General features: G+C 56.3%; 10 protein-coding genes across 10 annotated transcripts; 4 read left to right on the top strand and 6 right to left on the bottom strand.

Annotated features, from left to right (window-relative positions):
• Positions 1 to 2242: 2242 nt before the first annotated feature.
• On the top strand, positions 2243 to 3353 carry DCN1 (Defective in cullin neddylation protein 1; the record flags this gene model as incomplete). The annotated part of the gene is made up of 4 exons (XM_032029121.2): positions 2243 to 2343; positions 2501 to 2586; positions 2639 to 2813; positions 2915 to 3353. 4 exons carry the CDS (start codon positions 2243 to 2245, stop codon positions 3351 to 3353), a joined length of 801 nt encoding a protein of 266 aa, XP_031891444.2.
• Positions 3354 to 3968: 615 nt separating this feature from the next.
• Positions 3969 to 4493, bottom strand: CGGC5_v002074 (mitochondrial 37S ribosomal protein bS6m; the record flags this gene model as incomplete). Its single annotated transcript, XM_032029119.1, has 3 exons — positions 3969 to 4260; positions 4377 to 4408; positions 4470 to 4493. The coding sequence occupies 3 exons, from the start codon at positions 4491 to 4493 to the stop codon at positions 3969 to 3971; spliced, it is 348 nt and encodes a 115-aa protein (XP_031891442.1).
• Positions 4494 to 4879: 386 nt separating this feature from the next.
• Positions 4880 to 6047, bottom strand: Ndufaf6 (NADH dehydrogenase (ubiquinone) complex I, assembly factor 6; the record flags this gene model as incomplete). The annotated part of the gene is made up of 2 exons (XM_032029118.1): positions 4880 to 5852; positions 5920 to 6047. The coding sequence occupies 2 exons, from the start codon at positions 6045 to 6047 to the stop codon at positions 4880 to 4882; spliced, it is 1101 nt and encodes a 366-aa protein (XP_031891441.1).
• A 370-nt stretch (positions 6048 to 6417) lies between these two features.
• RAD5 (DNA repair protein RAD5) lies at positions 6418 to 9949 on the top strand (the record flags this gene model as incomplete). The annotated part of the gene is made up of 2 exons (XM_032029117.1): positions 6418 to 9821; positions 9871 to 9949. 2 exons carry the CDS (start codon positions 6418 to 6420, stop codon positions 9947 to 9949), a joined length of 3483 nt encoding a protein of 1160 aa, XP_031891440.1.
• Positions 9950 to 11090: 1141 nt separating this feature from the next.
• Positions 11091 to 11915, top strand: CGGC5_v002071 (uncharacterized protein; the record flags this gene model as incomplete). Its single annotated transcript, XM_032029115.1, has 1 exon — positions 11091 to 11915. The coding sequence occupies one exon, from the start codon at positions 11091 to 11093 to the stop codon at positions 11913 to 11915; it is 825 nt and encodes a 274-aa protein (XP_031891197.1).
• A 999-nt stretch (positions 11916 to 12914) lies between these two features.
• CGGC5_v002070 (uncharacterized protein) lies at positions 12915 to 14330 on the bottom strand (the record flags this gene model as incomplete). Its single annotated transcript, XM_066150919.1, has 5 exons — positions 12915 to 13134; positions 13714 to 13745; positions 13798 to 13809; positions 14037 to 14207; positions 14265 to 14330. 5 exons carry the CDS (start codon positions 14328 to 14330, stop codon positions 12915 to 12917), a joined length of 501 nt encoding a protein of 166 aa, XP_066009780.1.
• Positions 14331 to 16680: 2350 nt separating this feature from the next.
• Positions 16681 to 17578, top strand: CGGC5_v002069 (uncharacterized protein; the record flags this gene model as incomplete). The annotated part of the gene is made up of 2 exons (XM_066150918.1): positions 16681 to 17305; positions 17484 to 17578. The coding sequence occupies 2 exons, from the start codon at positions 16681 to 16683 to the stop codon at positions 17576 to 17578; spliced, it is 720 nt and encodes a 239-aa protein (XP_066009974.1).
• Positions 17579 to 18506: 928 nt separating this feature from the next.
• On the bottom strand, positions 18507 to 20403 carry patH-1 (Cytochrome P450 monooxygenase patH; the record flags this gene model as incomplete). The annotated part of the gene is made up of 6 exons (XM_032029111.1): positions 18507 to 18719; positions 18783 to 19082; positions 19154 to 19333; positions 19385 to 20003; positions 20061 to 20156; positions 20213 to 20403. 6 exons carry the CDS (start codon positions 20401 to 20403, stop codon positions 18507 to 18509), a joined length of 1599 nt encoding a protein of 532 aa, XP_031891191.1.
• Positions 20404 to 21002: 599 nt separating this feature from the next.
• Positions 21003 to 22525, bottom strand: ugtA1-3 (UDP-glucosyltransferase A1; the record flags this gene model as incomplete). Its single annotated transcript, XM_032029110.1, has 2 exons — positions 21003 to 22150; positions 22279 to 22525. 2 exons carry the CDS (start codon positions 22523 to 22525, stop codon positions 21003 to 21005), a joined length of 1395 nt encoding a protein of 464 aa, XP_031891192.1.
• A 598-nt stretch (positions 22526 to 23123) lies between these two features.
• On the bottom strand, positions 23124 to 24236 carry sdnO (Highly reducing polyketide synthase sdnO; the record flags this gene model as incomplete). Its single annotated transcript, XM_032029109.1, has 2 exons — positions 23124 to 23232; positions 23287 to 24236. 2 exons carry the CDS (start codon positions 24234 to 24236, stop codon positions 23124 to 23126), a joined length of 1059 nt encoding a protein of 352 aa, XP_031891193.1.
• Between the last annotated feature and the right edge of the window lie 10 nt (positions 24237 to 24246).

Genomic DNA, 24246 nt, shown 5'->3' with positions numbered 1-24246 from the left:
CTTCCAAGTCCTGCGTCTCCAAGGTAAGCCAAGTTTCATGATATCGCATGGCTCTGCATAGGGACAAAGAAGGTTGAGATGAAGCAAACGGGCGGGAAGGAATGACCCGAGACTGCTAGGTGAAAGTGGTGAGGAGAGAGAAAGAGACGCAGGGGGACGTTGACGGTTGAAAAGCGAGTCCCAGGCATGGAAGTCGAGTTGAAGCTCCAAAGACTTGAGCCCGATTAGGAAGGCGGGGTTCCCACTTTCATTGACGGGAGTTGCGGGAGGCAGGGACAGGCTGATTTCAGGCACCTCTGTGCTTCAGACACCGCTGGAGACCGCTCGCAGCACCCTGTGGCTCTCCACTGCCTTAGCGACCAACCGCTGTGAGGGGAGGCAGAGCCTTCCAGGTTGACCTCTCCAGCTGCCTGAAGCAAGAAAAAAGTGTAGGTGACCGACCCTGTGCTGCCTGCCGATGAAGGAGCTGCCCCGCCTCAAAACCGTCGGCCGCTCTTACCCCACCATCTATCTCAGCCTTGCTTCGTCCCAGTCTCCAAAGTCGCAGCTCTAGCTCTTTCCTCTGCCTTCCCTTCGACCACCACATTCCGCGACAACCAACGATCGACGTCCTTCGCGACCCTTGACCTGCCCGGAACCGACACCGTCTTTCGCGGCAATCGCTACTCCAAGCCGACCTCGTCTACATCTACTGCACCGGCGCCCGAGTCACCAACCCACACCGTCGCAATCTCCTCTTGTCGGCAAAGAGAACAGCTGCGTCACGCGATATCCCCAGAACCTCACCTCCGCCCCTCGGGATCGAGACCGAATCGATACGACAGACTTGGTGGAACCACCGCAGCCACAATGCCGCCCTCGTCAACCCAGAAGGCTTTGGCGACCCAGTTCGTGCAGTTGACTGGTGCCAGTGACAGAACCGCACAACGGGTACGTTCATCTCCCACCGAGAAACATCCCAACCGAGTCTTGTCTCGCTCTCGTCCCTCGTTCGCGCAGCCCCCCAACCTCTCCCCCACTGCTGGAGAACCCCTCATCGTCCTACCCGACGTTGCGAGACGCAAGCCAAGTCTGCTACCTACCGGAGGAACGTCGGTTGCTGTCGTGCTTTGCAACGTTGTGTCGCGCTGTCTTGCACCGTCTAGACGCTGCGCTTGGATGGGCACCGAGGCGACCTTTTCCTTGGCGGGGGAGGGGCAGACGGGAGACTATGGCGAATCGATGCAACTCTTGAATGCTGGATGAAATGCTGACTGTCGACTCTCCAACAGTACCTGAAGAACTCCGGCTACAAGATCAATGAGGCCGTCGATGCGTAAGTCATCCTCTCCATGTTCGACATGGCTTTTCTTTTCGTCTTGCACGTCGCTTTTGTATCCCTCTGTATCCCTCTGTTTCGTCTCTCGCTTCGGTGCCTGGATGTCTTTGCCCGGTTACGCCGCCTGCCAGTGGTCTTTTACCGCTCTTTAAAGTGGTTTCCGAAGCATCCATCAATTGGACTGAAGAGCGTACCGGCCCTTCTCGGGGCAATTTGGCCTGCAGAGCAGCACGCCGCGCATGGATACGGACCGCACCTTGCTGTACCTCACGCTACCTTGCCTTGTCGGCGGCTCGCCCACGTTCTGACTGAGGTACCCATTGTGGGGGAGCATGCGGCCTTCCCGCCCACTCACTGCGCCGAAGCGCTGCTTTTCCGGGTTCGATAACGCTGCCGTTGCGCTGCGCTGCGCTTGCTGGACAATGCTCCTGCACCCAAGAGGTCGCAGCCCAGTCCCTTTTCGGGGTCACATACCGTCCACACAATCAAGAGAAAGGCCGAATCGACGCCGATTGTCAATGGTTCCTGAAACATTCAATCTGCGCTTAGAATGGCCCTTAAGTCGACGAACTGCCGTGGCAGCCGCCACTCAGGCTTGTTTCGACTAGCCAGCTCCTGTCTTTCCGTCTTAATTGACACCGGCGCTTCAACTCACGGACTGGCCCGGCTGCCAACCAGCTGCCACCCATCACTGGCGATCACGAAAGTTCGTTGAAAGGGGGGCCCAGTCGACACTCCCGCTACCCTTCCGAACCTGCCGTCTGCAAGTCTGCAAATAACACAAACTCTATACGGTTCTCCGGTGATACCGTATTCTCAGCTTTATAGCTCATCGCCCTGCGGCTCGTCTCGTGCTACGCCGGCTAGCCTGCTGCTGAGTTCTGCCAAACAACCGACGCCTCGCGATCCAGCGTTTATGAGAAGATGGGCTGGGACGGTGTGAAGCGCGCATCCAAAAGCATGTTTTCTTCAAAACGAAAAGGGTCCAAGAACAGCCCTGTTTGTGAGGAGAAAAAACACTCCGGGTACTTGAATTATTCTCGGCTCCCTGAGCAAAGTTGCCAGTCATGTCTCGTTTCCCACGTCGTCAGCACGTCGAAGCTGTTACACGTTGTCGACGCCTTTGTTGAACATTTCCACCACGTTTGAACGAGAACAACGTGCTAACGGGTCTGTCTATAGCTACTTCTCTGGCACCAGTGGCACCACCACACCCACAACCTCAGCACTCGATACGTCTTTGGGTCAGATGTTCGACAAGCTTCGTGGTACGGGTAAACCGATCCGCTCTCGGTCCGAATTCGCTAACTTAAGACCTAGATGATTCAAGAGATGAGAAGGACATGATGGGTGTTGAGTCGACCATGGCCTATCTTGAGAATCTTGGCGTAGACCTCGAGAACGCCGAGATGCTTGTGGTCGCAGAGCTTCTTCAGTCGCCATCTATTGGCGCGATTACGAAAAAAGGCTACATTGATGGCTGGAAGACAACCGGGTATGTTCTTACCGCGCAAATGTCATGGCTGCTACCCTGACATTGTCACTCTTGCCATTGAAAATCATGCACGCTGCAGCTCTTTACTAACAAGTATTCAGGTCCGCGACGCGTCAAGCGCACGCCGCGCACGTCAAGTCTCTGGTCAACACACTCGCCACTGATCCCGCTTACTTCAAAAAAGTTTACCGCTACACCTTTGTCGCTAGCAAGGAGGAGAACCAGAAGGCGCTAGCTCTCGACACAGCAAAGGTCTACTGGAGCGTCTTGTTCTCGCCACCAGGCTGGCAATGGAAGACCAAGTCTCATGACTGGCTCGAGTTGTGGTCGTCATTCCTTGATGAGAAGTGGACTCGTTCTGTCAACCGCGACATGTGGAACATGATTCTCGAGTTCGCCACCAAGACTATGTCGGACGAGACTTTGTCCTTCTGGAACGAGGACGGTGCCTGGCCGAGTGTCATTGACGACTTCGTGGCTTGGTGCAGAGAAAAGGGGGTTGGAAAGGCCGATTCCGCTCTTATGGACGTTGACGCTTAGAAATCGGAGAAGAAGAGGAAGACGCCTATCCGCCAAGAACCTCTGCTTGTACGGGAGGACAAGCTGAAGAATACGAGGTCATCGAGGGCTCATAAACGCGCCAAAGTCTACGCATAGTTCACGGTTTCACAGTCGAAGGTTATCGAAGCCCCGAAAGCTCCTGATAGGGATAGATGTCTGTGATCGCGCGTATCAGCGGGGCATGGTTGACTTGGCGAACATTCATACTCCATACAGAAATAGTATTAGCTGTCCATGGGCGTTGGACGCTGCTGACGTTGGGAGCGGGCTGCATCGGATTCCAGCATTAGCCAGTACACAGATATGACTCACGAACTTCAGACTGATTATTATAGTACACATCGCCGCTCTTGCGCTTTTGGTGTATGCTTGGAGATCATTTCTTCTATTTTGTAGTTTCGTGCCACGTAGTTGTACACTTCGCGCTGTGACCGGCTTAAAACAGGCCATCAAAAACCCGGCGCTGGCTCGGGAATATTCAATATCATACATCCTCCACCGGTTTTAAGACTCCATATCTCTAAATTTCCTCGCGGCACAGAGACCCTTGTCCTCTCGCTCATCCTTGAATACGTCCCTCTCGTCTTCACGCCTTTAATGGCGTCCATCCCACTTGACATCACCGAAGCGGGCGGCGGTCTGGAGCTTGCCGTCGCCGAGCTTGACGTGTGCGGTACGAATGACGCGGGGATCGAGGTTGATGGTGTTTCGCATGTCGGAGTGCGTGGCGGACGATGCGTCGTAGCGCATGACAAAGTAGTGGCCCGACTTGTGCTTCATTTGCGCCCTGGAAACGGGGCGGGGGAGCTGGAAGACGCCCCAGTTGGCCATGCCGCGGATGACGCCGCCATTGCGGAGGATGATTTGGCCGGCGGTGAGGGCGATTCTATGGTAGGTAAATGTCAGGACGTACCAAGAGGCAGGTTGGGGGGGGAAGAGTAGAGAGAAGATCGTGGGGGGGTGGTGGTGCGGTTCGGAGGGGAGGGGGGCTTGGTCGCATACTCTTTCACCTCGGCGAGGTTGCCCGGACGGACCTGATGGAGATGTTAGTCACTGGATTGAAGCATAAAGTGCCTCGGGAAGTGGAGGGCTTACGATTCCTACGAGTTCGTACAACATCTTGTGGTCGACATTGACGATACTGCGGTTGAGTCGAGAGGTGGATGGAGCTTCGCGATAGCCAAATTATTTCGGAGGCCCTGCGCCACAGGTCTGGAATTTTCCGATCGCTGAATGTGGCTTGTGACGGTGTTTGGAGGAGCTTCAGCCACGACTGTGTGACGTGTGATGGGTACGGATCATCCGCACTGTCCCCGCGGTCGATTGAGCCAATCCAGCTGATTCAATTGTCATCACCAAGTCGAAGTCCGAATGTCACTGAAATTTTGGCTCTGACTGACGGAGCAAGGTTGGTTATTTTTGTTAACAAGGCCGTGACAGCCAGTTATAGTCGTACATGCATATCCTACATAGCTAGTCCCTTGATATTACAGTCCTACATTGACTTAAATTTGTTGCTTGCTCGTGGCGCGCCACAGGCGCCATGCCAGTTTCCAGCTCGCCTTGACTGCGAACGGGTCGAAATTGCTCGCCTCCAGGTTCGTGAGATACTCTTGCGCAGGAATAGCCTCCAGCAACACGCCAAAGCCGCGGCGAATATCTCGCTGCACGTCGTCCTCCTGGTCTTCCTCGTACACGTGCTCCTCCTCACCCTGGTGCTCAAAGTCGTGCCCCGCATCCTGGCCCGCCCGCAGATTCTTCAGCATCTCGCGCGCCGTGATGAGGTGGTCGTTCGCCCTGGTCGCGACCTTGAACACCGCGTCCTGGAACCCCTCCGCCTCGGGTCCGTACCTGAACACGTCCTCCTCGCGCAGGTTCACCTCTGACATGACATCCAGCGGCAGCAACAGGACCGGGTCCCGCGGCCGCGGAGGCTCCGCTCCGGATGGCGTGTGCACCTGCGTCTGCTGCGGCGCCGCGAGCACGGGGATACCCCTCAGCGTCGCGACGATGCCGCACGCCTTGCCGATGTGGCTCGCGAGGTGGTCGACCTGCATCGAGCGCAGCGGCATCGCGGCGAGGACGGCGTACATGAGCGTTGAGTACGTGTTCTCGGCGTACTCCTCGAGCGCGGCCAACGAAGCGAAAGGGCGGTTGTCCATGTGCTTCTCCCTCGTCTTGATGACTCTCTGCGCCCAGAAGCGGATCGAGCTCGCGGTGCTGCTGCGGGAGCGTGCGCGCAGGTCCTGGAGGGCTTGGTGGAGGAGGACACAGATCGGCTCGGCGGGCGGCGTGCCGGCGAAGGTCTTGTCGATCGACTCGCGCCAGAACTGCATGCGCAGCTGGCCTATAACCGGGTTCGAGACGACTTCGGGGAGGCGGACGAGCTCGAGGTTGAGGGCGCGTAGGGCGAGGTATGCATCCTGGGCCCTGGGGGAGAGGAGCCGGTAAACTAAATGAGCATCGTGGTGGCTGTGTCTAGGGTGTTGTTAGCAACGAATATCGAGGTTGCTACCCGCTGCTGATGAGAGGCGATTGCACTAACTGAAGCTGCGACTGGCAGTACTTCCTTGCCTTGACGACGTCTGCGTCGGTGATGATGCCCCTGGCTCCCCGCGGAGGGGTCTGTACGAGCCTTCTCAGGCCATGGCCAACGATGCGTGGTCGATTCATTCAGGAGAATGCGCTGTTGTAATGCGCCATGTCGGAGATGCTTCTTCAATCTGAAAATCGCAGCTTCAAGGCGAGTGGGTCTTCTTTACAGTGCGGTACAGCTGGGGCGACGGGATGCGCAAAATGCCCGAGTCAACCACTTTTTTCTACGGTGTACTAACCCAATTATGACGTCTTGCAGAGGGTGGTTTAAGTGGCTTACATAAGGTGTCACGCAAGCACGTGATGACCCGACGCGGTCAGTCGCGCTGACTGATTCGCCTCGCGTCTCCATTCTCTGGAGCTGGGTTGAGTGTACTTTTGGTCGCCTGTTTTGGCATTGTAATCCTGCCACCTTGAAGGACACTTTGGGGGCATTTCAAGTTCTATAATGGATTTCACAGGCTCTCCCGAGCCTCCTGCCAAGAGGAGACGCTTCTTCTCCGACGATGATGCCTTGAGCCACCACTCGAGCCCGGCGCTGCCTACCCCGCCGACACATCAGAAGCAGCGGTTCTTTCAAGATGTCGACGACGACGATAGGGCGCAGATCAAGAGCGAGGATGCCGAAGCGTCTTCCTCGCCATTGAAGTCACGCGGACCGCTGGTCGAGCAGCCCATCGAAGATGCCTCCAACCGCGCCGCCCCTCCTCCATCCGATCTCCAGCGCGAAGAGTCCGCCATGATTTTCGACCAGGAGATGTTTGAGAGCTTCGTGGGCGACAAGGTTGCTGCGGATGTGCTGGATGTTATACGAGAGAACTGTGGGAACAACTTGGAGCGCGCAGTCAATATGTACTTTGACGGCACATGGAAGAACTTCAAGAAGAAGGCTCCCTCGGTCAATGCTTTCGCCAGACCGTCCCCCGCCGCCGCCGCCATATCGACCGCACAAGACGTCCCGATGGAAGATTTCCCGAAACCGATCATTCGTCGAAGCATGCCCGAGTCTCGATACATTGGATCTCTTGGTGTTGAGGGCTGGGCTACGCGCAGCGGTGCCAACCTCCTCAAGCATGGCGATGTTGTCAAGATTGACAGGCAAAAGATCCAGCCTCCCAAGGCCACACGAGTTACAAAGCTTGGCGTCACGACTGTCGCCCCTCGTGGCGGATCTGCTGCCGCGAGACGCGTAGATGTCTTGGTGCGGTTTACGATGAGCAGCGGCATGGAGATTGGGAGACTGGCGAAGGAGACGGCGGAGTGGGTATCGACATTAATGGACCAAAAGATTTGCCGCTTCGAGGGCACATGTGTCTACGCCCCTGAAAGGCTACGGACGAACGACACGGTCTTTATCCAACTCAAGTGCCACCTGCTGGCTTCGGCATTCCACAGTCCCGGGTTCAAGATCCCAGAGAACAGGGCGGCGGGGTTTTTTGAAGAGAAGGAGTCCACAGAAGAGAAGGAACTTCGGTTGCGACAGGTCGCTTTGGTCAAACTCCTGCACGAGATCAACCTCGAACCCACGAGAGTGAATTCGGCGGCATCGAAGAACGCGAAGAACCAGAGACAAGGGTTGCTGCAGGCGGCGGAGATGGACGAGAAGAAGGAGAAGGAAGCCACAAAGGCCACAGCCAAGGAACCGGGGTCTTCCCCTGGCTCTGACGAGCAAGAAGACGGCGAGGAGCTGGAGCAGGACCAGCTAGACGCGCTGTACCGGAAGGCTCAGTCGTTTGACTTCAACACACCAGAGGCCGAGCCGGCGGATACGTTCGCGATGGACCTGCGGTCATACCAAAAACAGGCATTATACTGGATGATGACCAAAGAGAAGGATCTAAAAAGCAACCGTGAGCCCAGTATGCATCCTCTATGGGAAGAGTATGCCTGGCCACTCAAGGATACCGACGACAAGGATTTGCCTCAGGTACAGGACCAGCAGCACTTTTACGTTAACCCGTACTCAGGCGACATGTCACTGGACTTCCCCGTCCAAGAACAGAACTGCCTAGGCGGTATACTTGCCGATGAGATGGGTCTCGGCAAGACCATTCAGATGCTCAGTCTCGTCCACTCGCACCGGTCCGATATTGCTCAACGAGCCAAGGCGGAGGGCGGTGCCCCTGCGTCTGTCAACGAGCTGCCCAGACTTGCTTCAAACTCATCCAATGTGCTCTCAGCGCCATGTACGACGCTCGTTGTGGCGCCCATGTCACTCCTGGCGCAATGGCAGAGTGAGGCTGAGAAAGCTTCCAAGGAGGGCACTCTCAAGGCCATTGTTTACTACGGCAACGAGAAGGCCAGCAACCTCCAGGCGATGTGCTGCGAGGCTAGTGCTGCGTCTGCCCCTGACGTGGTCATCACCAGCTACGGAGTTGTCCTCTCCGAGTTCAATCAGGTGGCCGCCAAAAAGGGGAACAAGTCCGACCACACCGGTCTGTTCTCTCTCAACTTCTTCCGCGTTATTCTTGACGAGGCCCATCACATCAAGAACCGACAGTCGAAGACAGCCAAGGCTTGCTACGAGATATCCGCTGAGCATCGCTGGGTTCTGACTGGAACGCCAATCGTCAACAAGCTGGAGGACCTCTTCAGTCTGGTTCGCTTCCTCCGCGTTGAGCCATGGAACAACTTTTCCTTCTGGAAGACCTTCATCACTGTTCCGTTCGAGTCGAAGGATTTCATGCGCGCACTAGATGTTGTCCAGACGGTGCTTGAGCCGTTGGTCCTCAGACGAACCAAAGACATGAAAACCCCCGACGGCGAGCCACTCGTTCCTCTTCCACCGAAGCATGTCGAGATTGTTGATGTCGAACTGGGTGAGACAGAACGAGAAATTTATGACTACATCTTCACACGAGCAAAGCAATCGTTCAGGGAGAATGTTGAGGCTGGTACTGTCATGAAAGCCTTTACCAGCATTTTTGCCAACATTCTGCGGCTTCGTCAATCATGTTGTCATCCCGTCTTGGTGAGAAATAAGGAGCTTGTCGCAGATGAGGCGGAGGCTGGCGCAGCTGCTGACCTAGCTGCCGGTCTTGCGGACGACATGGATCTTGGGTCGCTCATCGAGCAATTCTCAGCCACTGTATCCGAGTCTGAGTCGAACCCCAATGCATTCGGTGCGCACATATTGGGACAGATTCGCGATGAAGCGGAGAATGAGTGTCCTATCTGCGCGGAGGAACCCATGGTCGAGCAGACCGTCACCGGATGCTGGCACTCAGCCTGCAAAAAGTGTCTTTTAGACTACATGAAGCACCAGACCGATAGGCATAAGGTTCCTACCTGTCCTAATTGCCGAGCGGAGATCAACTATCGCGACCTTTTCGAGGTTGTCAGACACGACGATGACCCTGACATGTTCCAAAAGTCGAAAATCAGTCTGCAGCGCCTGGGCGTCAATAACTCATCGTCCAAGGTGGTCGCCCTGATTAAATCTTTGCGCGAACTGCGGAAGGAGCAGCCGCGTGTCAAGTCGGTCGTCTTCAGCCAGTTCACGTCGTTCCTGACGCTAATCGAGCCGGCGCTGGAGCGGGCCAACATTAAATTCCTGCGCCTCGACGGCACCATGGCCCAGAAAGCCCGCGCTGCGGTGTTGAACGAGTTTCAGGACTCAAAGACTTTTACGGTGTTGCTCATCAGTTTGCGTGCGGGTGGCGTGGGACTGAACTTGACGTCGGCGAAGAGGGTATACATGATGGACCCATGGTGGAGTTTTGCGGTGGAGGCGCAGGCCATCGATCGTGTACATCGCATGGGACAAGAGGACGAGGTGAAAGTTTATCGGTTCATTTGCCATGGAACAGTGGAGGAGAGGATGCTCCGCATCCAGGAGCGGAAGAAGTTCATGTGAGTTTCTCTGTGGTTCGGTGCATTTGCTTCTGCTAACTTCCTTCAGTGCGACTTCGCTTGGCATGATGAGTGATGAGGAGAAGAAGCTTGCTCGTATTGAGGATATCAAGGAGCTTCTTAGCTAAACGGGCGACTGTGGATAATAACACTCATGGCTAGTATGTACGAACAATTATGGTACTGGGCGTTTAACGCACCCAGGATGACACGCGACGTGTCGATGAAGATGACATAGATAGCATACGTATCCTTCCATCGACGAAATGAAGATGGCAAGACACGTTGAATAAAAGCTAAAAGGGCCTTACTCGGTCAAAGACATGGTCTCTATTGTGCCCATTGTGCAGCATGCCACGATGCTTTGAGGAGATGAGGTGAATCATTGGCAACAAAGGGCGCCGAAGTCCGAGGTCGTGAAAGACCTCTGCACCTTGCTTGACTAAACATCGTCGAAAGGATATTTAAATAAAATTCAAGTAGAAAAGAACGCCCGCAGCAAATTTGGTGACGCTCGTTGCAGACCTGCCTTCTTAGATCGTGTAGGTTAACATGGCCCAAGGTTGAAATCAATCACCTCACCTTCATTATCTATACGGCGACAACAGACCCCGTTACGAATACTCAACCGGCACCTCTGGGTTATTCCACGCGACATTTGCCCGAAGGTAAGTCGAAAAAGGCGAGTGCGCACCTTCCACTTCGCCTCAAACCAAACTCACCTGCGCACCTCACCACCAAAGTCGCACCCGCATCACACACCAAACCCACCAGAACATGATAAAGCAGCAGACGCAGGTCATTTGAAACAAACACAACCCTTCACGCCCTCCGAAATATTTTTTTACGGTTCTTTACGGAACGGACGATATTTGACGGCAAGAAAAAGAACGAGGGCCTACTGACTTGACGACTGTCTCACCCGCTCGACTCACGCCCGCGGCGCAGTGAATCACATGAGAGCAGGCGCGAAAACCACAACCAGAGGCCGCCATCGCCGCATGACCTAAAATTTAGGCACGGGTTGGACTTTGGCAGGCGGGAGCTAAACAGCACCACGAGTTTTCCGGTGCGAGTCACGACAAGAAAAAGCAGTCGCGAAGGCCTCAAAAGAGAATTTTCCTCGTTTTCCTTTCCTCTTTTCAGTTGGAGAGAAATCTCCCAGAGAAAAAATTCCGATCGCTATTCAGATACACACTACATTCGCTTACACAAAGACACCAACTATCAACAGCGCTGCGCTGCAGCAGCAACACTAGCCTGACAACTATGGACGTGCTGCTCCGTACACTTACACGCCGCAACACGTCCCCGCCTCCCCGCGACGGCGGCGGCGGACGCGGCCGCAACCGCACACGAAGAGATGATGGTGGCGGTCACAGCAGGCAATTCGAGCTTATTCTGGAGATGCTTGCGAAGGGTCTCGTCGAGTATGCCGTGCGCAAGTACATGCCCGGCCAGGGCGGCGAGCGGGACAGGGGCGGCCATGATGATCGGGTGAGGGCCAGGGGAAGGGACGACGAGGAGAGGCACCGGGGCGGTGTTCCGAACATGGACGCCGACGTGCTGGAGACTATCGGGAAGAGCATTCTAGCCAAAGCTATGGAGAAGTTTGGCGGTGGAGCGGAGGAGGAGAGAGCGGGCGAGAGGAGTGGCGGTGGTGGTGGTGGTAGTGGACGAGAGAGGACGAGAGGCGGGAGTTTGGATCGACATGAGAACTCGCGAGCACTCTCTCGCGATAATCAGGGAGATGGAGAGAGCGGCGGTCAGCGGAGACGGGGGCAGAGCGAGCACGATCGGAGGGGCTCACCGGAGCGGGAGCCGAGACATCGTGACGAGCAGCAGCAACAGCGGCGGCATCGTCGACAAGGCCATGGCTGGACGGATTACGGTCCGTTGAAGACGGAGCTGGAGGCGCTTTCGAACGCCATAATCTCGTTGAATGAGAGGCAGCCCGGGCATGCCGACTGCGAGTTCTACGATGCGTTCACGGAGAGGTCGGGCAATGTGCAGGATAAGATTGGGGCGGTTATGGTCAGGATCCGAGAGAGGGAGGAGAGGCGGGAGGAGCGGCGGGGACGGAGAAGAAGTTGAGGGTCTGCTCGGGAGCAAACTCCGTTGGGTGTGTTTTGATATGAGATTTGCTTTTGCGTGCATAGGGGCGGGAATACCCACTGGTTTCTACAAGCATGGAGTTTGCAGATAGAACGACGGAGACCCCGGGTTTCGGAACGTAGCGGCTGGCAGATACCCGTGATGTTTGTAGGATAGGATAGATAGTCTTTCCCCCCATTCCCGTTCGTGTTTGGGGGGAATAGAGTCAGCAATGACCATTTGCATCATATGAAGAGAGGTGACTGGATACCAGGAGGCGGATGTGCGACGTTACGCTGCGGGATCCGGTGGTTTGGGACCGGCTTTCCGTCTGCTGAGTTTGTGCATGTGCATGAAACGAACTTCAGATAGTAGGAATTGGCGCATATTGATTGTTGATTGTTGATTGTTGGAGCTTCAGGTCTCATACCGACATCAGGTTCACAGTTGCGTTTCGGTATGTCATCAGCAGGCTGTGATGGTGTGAGGACTTAAGACTCATAATGCGCCATGCCACGATCTTTGAGATGCAGGGCAGAATTCCGATGTTGGCGACTTGAACTAGAAGCAAGAAGCCCGGTGTTTGGTTACATGATGAGAATGAATATCATCGGGCTTTTCTACGCTCAAAGTTGCCCGAATCGTCATGGCCCCTATCCCTCGTCAACATATCGACACGGCCACTTCACTACACAGACTCTCTCGCCGCGACGCAGAAGGTGGACGAGTAGCAGGCTGGCTCGTCGGCTGTCTCCTAGCAGCCGTGCTCGCGTGCGCCATCATCTACTACTGCTTCAAATGCCACTTCTCACCCAAAAAGAAGACCAAGAAAGGAGACCACGAGCATCATCACAAACCACATAAACACCCGATGATGCACCACGCACACCCCACCACACGGGGACACTCTCATGGACATACTGCCTTCGCACATCGCGACGAAATCCCACATACTCACAGGTGGACACACCATCACCACAGACGAGCTCACCACCACCATCAAAAACGCCCAAAGAAGAAGGCCAAGGCCAAGAAGAAGACAAAATCAAAGAAGAGGGCCAGCAAGAATGGCCGTGGCAAGTCTCGTGGTGTTGAGGTGAGGTTCATGCCGATGCCGCCGATGGAGATGCCCATGGGGGTTGGCATGCCGATGGCACCGGCACCGGTGGCCGGTATGGGCATGGGAATGGGGCTGGGCGGTGTTGGCATCGGGGTCGGTCTGGGGGTGATGGGTGACGATTTCGTCGATTACGGGCCGCCGCCTGGGGACATGGACCCAGGGACAGAGATCGGCTGGGGTGTTGATCCCATGTTCCCGCTGCAGCGATTTATGGATGACAATTATTCTGATGCTGATGACGACGTGGAAGTGGGCTGCAACGAATGCTGTTTTTCGTTCTTTGATGCTCTTTGCGGCGTTGAGCCCGGGAGCCGGGACCTGAGGAGGGAGGCAGCTGGCGATGGGCCAATCCCCCTGGATGACAATGAGATGGCGGCTGATTGATGCAGCAGTTCCGAGACAGAGGGGACATTCCGATTCATCGGGCTAAGAATAGATCTGGACTGTTCATAATGGGAGCTCGTGATTGGGGCTGTGAAGATGTTTGCTTGAATAAGGGATGGAGGAACCGTGTTTCGAAGATGAAAGGCTGCAATCAATTGGCAAAGAAAGCGATGGGAAAACGTAGCAATCGACTGTACATGGCTGTTTTCATCCGGCGCCTGGTATCGCCGTTCATATCTGCCGTCAAACTCCTGCTCGAAGCAAACTCCTGACCCAAACGACGACCTAACTTACATCATGTCAGTGTACACAAGCATCAAAAAGACCTGCAATGAAATTAGCACAATGAATGCTTTCGTAGGTAGGTTGTCAACCAACATATTGATTGTCCTGCACTCAACGCCACGCTTCACGAAACATCAAAGACGGCCATATCACTCTTTATCCGCAGGTGCAGCAGCAGGTGGAGGGGGTGCCGGAGGATCGGCCGGGGGGTCGGCCGGAGGGTCGGCAGGGGCTGCGGAAGGTGGAGCTGACGGCGGCGGAGGCGGGCCCGGAGGCGGTGGACCGCTCGTGGAGGAGCTCTTGGAGCTTCTGTTGGAGCTTCTGTAACTGACGGTCTTGTGATAGATATGACGGCGCTGGCGGCGTCGACGACGACTGATGCGGTTGAGGGATTGTCGGTAAAAGTAGAGGAAGGCGATCGAGCCGAGGATGAAGATTAGAATGGCAACCCCGACTGTAACACCGACTGTGATATTGGTAGTCTTGTTCCCTGCAATTCCGACCTGTCTCTTTGTAAGAGGGGCCGAAAGACCAGGAGCGACGACTTTTGTCCAACGTACAACCGGTGGCGAACGCCTCTCAGCCTCAAACCCAGAGGCTCGGGGGAGTGGAAGTGGGATGTACATCTAGGGCGACGAGGGGGGTGGCGTGCTTTTGGCAGCGAGGTGAATATGAATGGACTAGAATACAACGGGATAATTACCGAGTTACAACGTATAGACACCACGAATGTAGAAAAGAAACATTTTGAACCATGCTGTGTAAAAGAAAACAAACAAAGACGGCTGCACGATGTCTCGTTGGGGAGCGAGAAGCATATTTAACCTTGGGTTTGCCTCCAGGAAGAGCGGCACAGGCACATGGATGGGCGCCGGACGTGCCCATTGGGATCTCGCGTGAGTTGATGAGCATTCCGTGATGCTTCTGAGAGGTTGGAAACGGGGAGGAGATATGCAAGAGTTGCACTGCGCAGCGAATGCGGAGGTGGAGGGAGTGTAAGAGTGTATATCCGCGTCCAAACAAGAACAAGATGCAGCTGGCCAAAGGCAGGCTGGCCACGATTATGCGTGCCGCATGCAGTCGCCAAACCAATGGATTCATTGCAGGCGCGACCATGGCTCACTCATGCAGCGGTTCCCGCACTCGTCGTGCCGTCCACAGCCCAAACTGGGGGTGTTCCTGCCGGTGGTGTCGTGGGGGAGTTGAGGGCTGCCAGTCGCGTCAGGTGAGGCTATCGAGCTGCAATGGGCTGATGCCTTGGGGTTGACTGCAGCAGTTGCACTGGCAAGTCTGCCGCATCGCCTCCTTCGTGTAGACCCAGTAGTCGCCAATATGAATGCGGAGGCGACGATGAGAATGAGAACTGAGGAAATGACGGGAGTGCTCGCCACGAATGCTTGAATCGTGAAGCCACCGTTGGGCATCAAGACGATCGAAGGGTCAATGGGCCGCCATCGTCGCGGTAAGCGTGGGATCGGTCATGGCGTTCCGAAGCGGACGGGTCTAGTTGAAGCTTCTTTGATGGAGTAGTGGAGTATCCCGTCCTCTTCCATGGCTTCGGAAGCGATGCTGGACGATGTTGACAAGGGGCAGAGGTAATGAAAGTCATGGATGGCGCATTAGGAGAAGAAGGGGTCAAGTTGGCGATGCAGTTTACGTTGGCGTGCTATCTTATCGGGGCATTGAGCGCCTGACTAAGCTCCCGTAGCGCTGTATCCGTCAACAGTTAGCTGTGTGGGCTGTTGTTCTTCCCTTCTGTTCTCTCCAACATCACCTTCCTCCTGCATCGCTTCCACCACCGTGTTTGATTGAAAGCATGACCGGCAAGCACCGGCTCCCTTCCGCATGTTCGATGCTGACATTGCCGGATCGAGACAGCTGCACCTCCCCAACCTCAATGGCAACCCAACGGCCCTTCTCCTTCAATTGATTAAGGCCCCTTTGCCGAGAAGACAGGGCGACTGTGCAGCTGTGCTACCAGCCACTCGGCCTACACCACGACATGTCGCCTGCAGCTGCACCCTGCATTCTCTCGCCTCCAAACCTATTGGGCACCAACATTGCCTGGGGAAAGAAGACAATTCATCTTACAGTATCTGTCTTATTACACTGGAAGCTGCACTCGGCAAGTGCCATGTGTTGCCCATGTACAATGACTTGCAGCAAGGGCCGTTGTCAGATTGTAGGTGCCGTCGGAGACGTACCGAGACAATGAGCTCCTATTTTCGTTGCGGCTGCGATTCTCCTTCAACTTACAATCTGAACCGGGCTAGCATCTATTCCTCTACGTGTATGTCCCTCTCGACGATGAATTTTGGGACAAACATGCAATGCTTCTATTAACAACAGGCAATGCTGTATCAGAGGCCCTCGCTATTGTGGGAGAAAGGCAACAAAGACTGCGAGTTACCCAATTCCTCCATTACCCTGAAGAACCCAAGGACAATGGCTCGTACCACCTCTTCAAGCCTGCTCTGGGGACTTTCGAATGCCCCCCTTACAAGTCATAGACACTGATGGTTTGCGGTCGTGGCGATGAAATCAGAATACTCGAGGTGAAAAGGGTCCTTGCTGGCCATTCTTAAAGGCCACGTGCTCTTGCTGTGTTTTTCTTTTCGTTTTCCTCTTTTGACCATTTTCGACAGCACAGTTCCACTAGTCTTCTTTCTTCCTCGACTACTGACTGCTGTGACAATGTGTATCTTCTTGAGCAGACACTTTTCCTGCCAGGCCAACGGCGCCGTTGACACCCACACTCATCAATACCTCGTCCGCTGCGCGAATCCCCTCTACGAACTCTGCATCAAACCAGATGTTCTCTCCGTGTGTGACGAAAAATACCCCTTCCCCTGCCATAACTGTACCGGGAAATTCGTGGAGCCCGTCACGAAGCCATTGTCACGCAGATGGCAAGGCCCCTTATCAGGAGCGCCGACGGGCGTCAACCCGCGAAGTGCACGGGAAGAGGAGGCCACCATGTCTTACGCACAAGCGTTGTGCGACATCATGATAACATCAACAGTCCCAAGATGGCCTATTATCCCCGCCGATGAGGACCATCTCCAACTTTACCGCACGTCGAAGATGGAAATGGCTTGCCGCTTCAGCAAGGATCATTTCGACAAGGGTGGCCTATGCGATTGCAACAGGACCAACATAGAGCCGGAGCTACACAATATTGCTGTAGCAATGCGACAGACTGTTGCTCGAACCTATCTTTACCCCAGAGAAGGCACCCATCCTACTCCAGTGCTCGTTGGAGGTAAAATAGTCTACGTCAACGAACAAAAGAAGGAATACGCGTGGGACGATCCGGTGAACGCAGGCCACACTTTTCGCGATGAAGCAATGGCGAAGATGGCAGGGCAGTCTGACTTGAGCCAGCTCAATCACCTGAAGCGGCCGACGTCGGTCGGTGAGATCCAGGTCATCCCTTTTTTCATGGACATTTGGGACAACGACAAAGCGCACATAATAATGAGCCAAAGCATGGAGCATGATTGGAACATGAAAGAAGGCGGCATCGAAGCATGGTACGAAAAGTTTCTCGGCCACTACGGGAACGAATATGACTCTGTCAAGGAGATCGAGTTGAATTTCCGTATGCGTCTCATCAACACAGCAAACAACTTGGTAATCAACGACTGTGGCCTCACGTTCCTGCGCATGTTTCAAGTCATGCGCATATTCAAGAATATCTTATTCTTCGAAATGGAGGATTGGGGCAAAGATCCTCAGCTCACGCCGGCCTGCGCGAGCAAGCTTGCTGAACTCTGCAGGCAAGGCGCACGCCCGATGCCCGAAAGAAAACTACTTTTCGGCGAACCTGTGGGGTTTGGCGGTGATGCCTGGTTCGACCAGCTGCGGATGCTAGGGATGCATCATTATTTCCACCGAAACCGCTCGCTCCATCGGGAAGACGAGTTTGCGAGCGCGGCGGCGATACAAAACACTGTGATGCCTTTGTCAGAGGAGGAAATCGCTGCGCTTTCAGATGAGGACAGGGAGTGTGCTATCTGTGAAAAGGAGATGGGATGGCCTTTGGAAGGCCATGCGGCGATGCGAATCAAATGCCCTTCTAGGCACCGGGTTGGCATGAACTGTTGGATGAAAACTTGTCGACTGAAACGGCTTTCAGAGAGAGGCCGAGACATAAATTGCCACTCCTGTGCTGACTCCAAGGTGGGAGAGTGGCATGCGGTCGAATCACGAGATCGGGTTTTCGCCGTAGATGTCAGAGATGGTTACTTTGACAAGAAGGCTCAGCTGGAGTGGGCGATGTACCGCACCGTCTACCGAGATGAAGTCATGGAGCCCCAGGCCATTATCTTTGACTCATATACTTTAGGCTGGGGTGGATATCCTACTCGTAAAGATCATCGAGATGTCTCTGACGAGTCGCATTGTACGGCTGTTGAGGCGGCTCACCTTCACGGCGATGCTTGGCGGCAAAGCATGCGTCCATGGAATCCAGCACCGGAAGGAGTACAGGACATGGAGTGTACTCGGAATTGTGGTATACCAAAGGGATTAGATATCTTATGTGATCAGAAGCAGGTTTTGACAACGAATAGAACTTGGGAAATGTGATGCGGCAGTCTAAGAGCCTGCGGGAGTTTAGTTCAGACCAATGGAATGAGATTACACGGACAGTTAAAACCTGGATAAAACTTCAGACAACCAGAGGTATGCACAAAAACATAATATAACGGGTGAGGGTCACCGCTCTTATGGCGGTTACAGAACACATCACACGCCATTTTGCGAGACTGAATCTCGAGTTACTCCATCGCTACGTTGAGTCATGCCGCGTACTTTGCGAAGAAAGGCTCAGCCCTCCTCTGCTCCTCCTCAATCACCGCAGCATGCCTCTCGGACCTCGGCCGGATCGTGATCGGAAACTTCTTGGGCGCGATCAGGAACCCGTCCGTGTACGCCGTGCCGACGTCGACGTCTACCTCCCCCTCCCCGGGCGAGAGATCGAACCCCCACGCGATCTTGGCCATGTTCAATATCTATCGGTAGAAGTCAGTCACAACAGTTCTCGGAACTACTACTCAGGGCTTAGTGTCAATCACCAGCGAGTTCCTCGCCAGCCGCTGCCCCGGACACACCCGCCTGCCCGCGCCGAACCCATACAGCACGCGCCGGTGGTCGTCAGCGCTCTCGTCGACGGGGTCGCGCGTCCCGTACTTCTCCCTCACGAAGCGGTCCGGCGCGAACTCGGCCGGGTTCTCGTACTCGTCCTCGTCGTAGTGGATCGCCCACGTGTTGGCGACCAAGACGGTGCCCTTGGGCAGGCGGTAGCCCTGGTACGTGTCGTCCTGCGTGAGCATGTGCGGGACGCCGCCGGCTGCTACGGGGCGCCAGCGGAGGGTCTGGGGGTTCTGCGTTAGGTGAAGCTTTTTGGGGGAGGAGGGGGGGGAAAGGGGGAAGGGGAGGGTGTCACCTCGTTCATACACGCCTCGATGAAGGGTAAACGGCCGATGTCTTCTGACGTCGGGGACCGCAGGGGGCCGCAGACCCGATCGACTTCTTCCTGTGCTTTACGGAAGTCCTTCGGGTACTTGATCATCGCGAGGAGGAAGGATAGTAACGTCGAAGCCGTGGTATCCGAGCCGGCTTCCATCTGCAAACTATCAGCAACACGCACGACATTAGCTTCCCAGTCGATACACACCAGGTTCCCGGCCAGGTACGCCAAATGCTCGTCATCCAACCCATTCTTCTCCTGATCCCTCAGCATCTCCCCCAAAAAGCAATCCGGGCTCCTCCCCTCCCGGATCCTCTCCCTCGTCCCCGCCACCAGCGAGAGATACAACCCCATCTGCTCCCTCCTCACCCTCGCGGCCCGTCTCTTCCACCCCGCCAGCGCCGCGGGCACCATCTTCAAGAAGGGGAACGCGTCCACCGGCGGCGTGGCCCCCTGCTCCAGCACGGCGGTGAACTCGTCCTGCGCGGCGTACAGCGCGCGCACGTTGGGCGAGTCGAAGCGGGCGCCGCGCACGCCGTACACGGCGGCGAGGGCGACGGCGGTGGTGTGCCGCCGCACGTGGTCGTAGTAGCCCGCCGGGTCGCGGAGGAGGTCGGAGAGGGTCTGCGTGGCCTCGGCGTCCTGGACGGGGAGGACGGCGTCGACGCGGTTGACGGCGAGGAGGGACTGGACTACGCGGCGCTGGACGCGCCAGGCGGGGCCGTAGGGGAGGAGGAGGAGGTGAATGTCGCCCGGGCAGACGAGGGTGTTTGCGACGTAGGTACGGGGGCGGGAGGAGTAGATTGAGCCGCGCTTGTCGAAGAGTCTTTTGGGTTTTGGGTGTTAGGTATGTTGAAGGGGAGGGGGAGGGAGGTTGCCTTACTCTCGTACGTGTTTGTAGTTGTTTAGGATTACGAAGTTTTGGGAGCCTAGTTTGAGGCCGATGATGGAGCTGAAGGTGGCCCCGAGGTCGTGGAATCTTGGGGTTTCGCTGTTAGTATGGGGATGGAACAGATGCGTTCTGAGGGTACGCACTTTAGGAAGCCCTTTGATTTCGGTACTTGGGTGATGTTTCCCAGGAAGGGGACTGTCCGAGGGCCTGGCGGGAAGTTCCTGGGCCGGCAGCTCGCGAGGAAGAACCTCGAGAGCGTGGAGACGGCGAGCACGACGAGGACGCAGAGACCAACGGTCCCTCGCGAGAGGTTCAGCATGCCGGTTGTGCTCATCTCGACAACACCTCTCACTCTATGCCACGACGGAGAGATGCGAGTGAGAACGCATCGCGGGGGGATGTTTTGATACCGGTGAATATCTGCTGGCTTACCGGCGGGTCAGAACACTACGCCGCCCAGAGGTATCAACCTTCTCTTCACGCCATCCGTACGGTTATCTCGGCCTCGGGGCCCCATGCCGTGCTCGTAACCATCGGAGGTTGCTGGTATGGTGTGGGTGGGTTGGCCGGGGTGGTCTCGGAGGGTCTGCAAGAGACATGGATCGTGCAGCCGAAGGGCCGTCTCCGTCTTACTGCATGGCTAGATTGCCACTCGCGACCTCGCCGATTGAGCTTAGCCATCGGCGTTCGTGTAACCTGTCATGCTCCGCCCGCTTCTATCTCTCGGCAACTGGGGCGTGGGGGGGACTCTAGTCGGATCGGTCTGGAAGGATTGTGAATACGGAAGCCTGAATGGCCTCATCCTGTACTGCATCTGCCGAGTCGGTCTGACACGCCGACAGGGTCTCGGAACGAGGAACACGATGATGTCAACACTTTGATCCCATCACATTGGATAGCTTCTCTGTGTGTCTAATTCGCGGACGCGGGTCTTCACGGCGTCCTCAGCGCAGCCTTCTCCGCCGCCAACTCCTCCACGTTTCCCACAACCACGTCCATGGGGTCAAACCCGGCCCCCTCCATCTGCAGTTCCGCCGCCCTGGCCTTGTACCTCCCATCCTCGAGCACCTCCCCCACGGCCCGCCGGAGCTGCTCGACCGACGGATCCCCCGTCCTCAGGTCCACCCCGACCCCGGCCCACGCCGCCCTCGCTGCCGTCTCCGGCTTCTCCTCCGTCGCGGCGGCCACCACCAACGGCGTCCCGTTCCGAACCGCCCGCTGGAACGCCCCGTACCCGCCCGTCGTGACGAAGACGCCGCAGTGGGGGAGCACCTCGTCGTACGGCACGTAATCCGTCACCCTGCAGTTGGGCGGCACCTCCAGGCCACGCGGCAGGCTCGCGCCCTTGCGCCCCACGGCGACCACGACGAGGACGTCCTCGCGGCCCGCGAGGGCGGCCATCGTGGGGACGACGAGCTGCGTGAGGTCCATTGCCACGGTGCCCTGGCAGACGAAGACGAGCTTGCGGGCGGCAGCCTTCGCGGTGACGACCTCGGGCCACCAGGCCGGGCGCGGGTGGAAGGGGTCTTTGGGACCGTTGGGGTAGCCGCCGGAGAAGCGGAGGCCCGGGGGCGCGTCGGAACGGGGGTACTCGACGCTGGGTACGCACATTTGCACGAAGCGGTCCGGGAGGTGGTAGAGGGCGTCGAGGAGGAAGGTTTCCGGTTCCCGCGCCGCGGCCAGCTTCGCGAGGGCCTCCGCGTAGGAGGACTGGGCTGCGGCGAAGGTTTCCCTTTGAGCTGCGTTGGCGGCGGCGTGCTGAGCTCGGCCGGCCGGGGAGGCATCCGGGGGCAAGCCGGAACCGAAGGGCGGGTGGTCGATGCTGGAGAGCATCATGGGGTTGAGGCCGATGACCATGTATCCCGTGGAACGGAGGCCCGGGGCGCCGTGGAGGATGGGCATGGCTGCGAAGTTGAGGCTCTCTGTGAGGAGGATGGTGGGCCGTCCCGGGTGCTTTGAGGCGAGCGTTCCCAGGGCGGTTTGGAGGGCGTGGTGCTGCGAGGGGATGGATCTGCAGAATATGTGTACCAGGTCGTGGATGAAGCAATCCGTGCCTTCCAAGTGCTTCTTGCCCTCGGGCCCTGCGGATGGGTGTGATTAGCGTTTGCTCCGTGGTGAGTTTAGAGGGGGGAAATTCGGCTTGGAGTGATTAGATACATGGAATATCGACGCTATTTACACCGCCATATGAGTAAACGGAAGCACTTACAGGACGGGTCCAGATCCCACGAAGTCAGGTCATAAAAGTCGCCGTATCCTTCGACCGAGACGAACGACGCGCCGGCGGCCTCTACGCGTCGACGGTAGCCCGAGCCGGTCACGAAGCAGACGTCGTAGCCCCGCGAGACGAGCTGCTCCGCTATCGTCAGCATCGGTATGATGTGGCCCGAGACCGGCGTGCTGCAGATGAGCACCAAGGGCTTGAGGGGCTCCAACGTGGTGCGAGAAGGTGACATGGCGGGCTGTATGTCGACGTGAGGGGGCAGGGGAGCGTATGAATCGGGCGCAAGAAGATGAGCGTCAAGTGTGAGAGGGGGGAACTGAAGGGTCCATGGGAAAGCCGGTATCATAAGGTATAAATGAACTTCCGATAAGCACTAGCTATATCGAGGTACATACCCGACCCATCTTGCATACTGTTATTGACGGAAAATTGAGCTTGGTAGGTCTGCCCCGGATGGAACATGGGCTTGATGAATTATCCTGTTTCCTCTTCACATCACGATCTATCTCGTCTGGTAGTGGCAAGGCATCTCAAGATCAAGTCTGAAATGGCTCAATTTATAGTAGCCTCAAAATCATCCGTCAAAGATGGCAGAACATACCTTACAACAGTCGCCATTTCACTCGCTTGGCCTGGTTTTCACCGTCCAATCTCATCTTTACCAATCCAAACGAGGGACCAAGAGCTTCCTCCGCTGCCAACCTCATTCGAATCTTACATTACACATTCAAATCATGCTACCGAACGTAGCTGACCTGCCAAATGAGTGAAGATACCCGAGCCAACTGATGCTCTCCGTTCAACTGACCACTCCTACTCATAATCCAACTCTACTGAACCCCCTGAAGAATGCCGCGCACAATTCTTGCGGCACATCTAAGCTCCTTAACAAACGTCCGAGTCCGCTCCTGCGAGCCGCCTGTCAAGGAAAAGCGAATTCTGCAGCAATAACGAGTTAGAACATCCCATGCAGCGTGGAATGGGGTTGCTTACCTGTCCTTCTCCGGGACCAAGATTGACCAAAACCCGTCAGTATCCGCCATGAGGTGCACAAAGTCTTGGAACATGATGTCTCCCTCCAAGCCGTTGCTCTGGGCAAAGACGGGCGGGTGAGGCCTGCCGAAGAAGACGTGTTCACCCAAAAAGCGTGGCTTGGGTGTGCTGCCGGCCTCGGCGGGCCAGAGGTAGCTTAGGACCTCGAAGAGGCGCAAGTAACTCCGGCCGTTCAGCATGGTTTGCATGTCGACGTTCATCTTCTTTGTCGCGGCCGACAACAGGGTGGCTAGTCTCCCCGCCTGCTCGGACTCCTCTTGGTGCCGGTACGCCTGCGCGGCCGCATCACAAAAGGCAACGACGGCCGGGACCGCTCTCTGAACAGCATCGGATCGGCCGGTGTGGAAGTGCGCGGCGCTGGGGGGTTCCCAGGACGGCACGTTGTGTCCGAAGAACAGGCGCAGCGCGAGCTGGAACGTGATGTCCACGACGACCTTGGCCGACACCCTGGACCGCACGAGGAAGTCGGTCCCGAACTCGGTGAGCTCCTCTCGGACGTAGGTTGCGACTGAGGTGTTGTCGACGTATTGTTTTCTCACGAGCCCGATCCGGTTCTCGACCTCGGGCGTCGTCTCGAGGACAAACTCGTGCAGCGCAATGTGGGACGAGGAGTTTCCGTTCAGTCTGGCTGGGCTCTCGGGCAATGGCTTGTCCATGGCAGCCGAGAGCCATTCCAGAAGACGGGCGGGGGTCGTGCCGTTGGATGTCACGTAGAACTGCAACACCTTGTCGAACCAGCGGTTGGATCCGTCGCCGATGTAGCCTTGTCGAGCAATCTCCTCGCCAGTCTCTGGGGAGCCATCATCCAGGCATAGAACGCACATTGCAGAGTCGATGGTGTGGAAGTACTCTGCGTTGGCAGCGCTCGCCGTCGCCAGCTTTTCTCGCATCTGAAAAGAC

This window comes from Colletotrichum fructicola, assembly GCF_000319635.2.
Source record: "Colletotrichum fructicola Nara gc5 chromosome Unknown KSG_Nara_v1_contig01, whole genome shotgun sequence".
NCBI classification, from domain to species: domain Eukaryota; kingdom Fungi; phylum Ascomycota; class Sordariomycetes; order Glomerellales; family Glomerellaceae; genus Colletotrichum; species Colletotrichum fructicola.
Note: the sequence above shows the minus strand (reverse complement) of the source record. Positions and strands in the feature narration are given on the sequence as shown.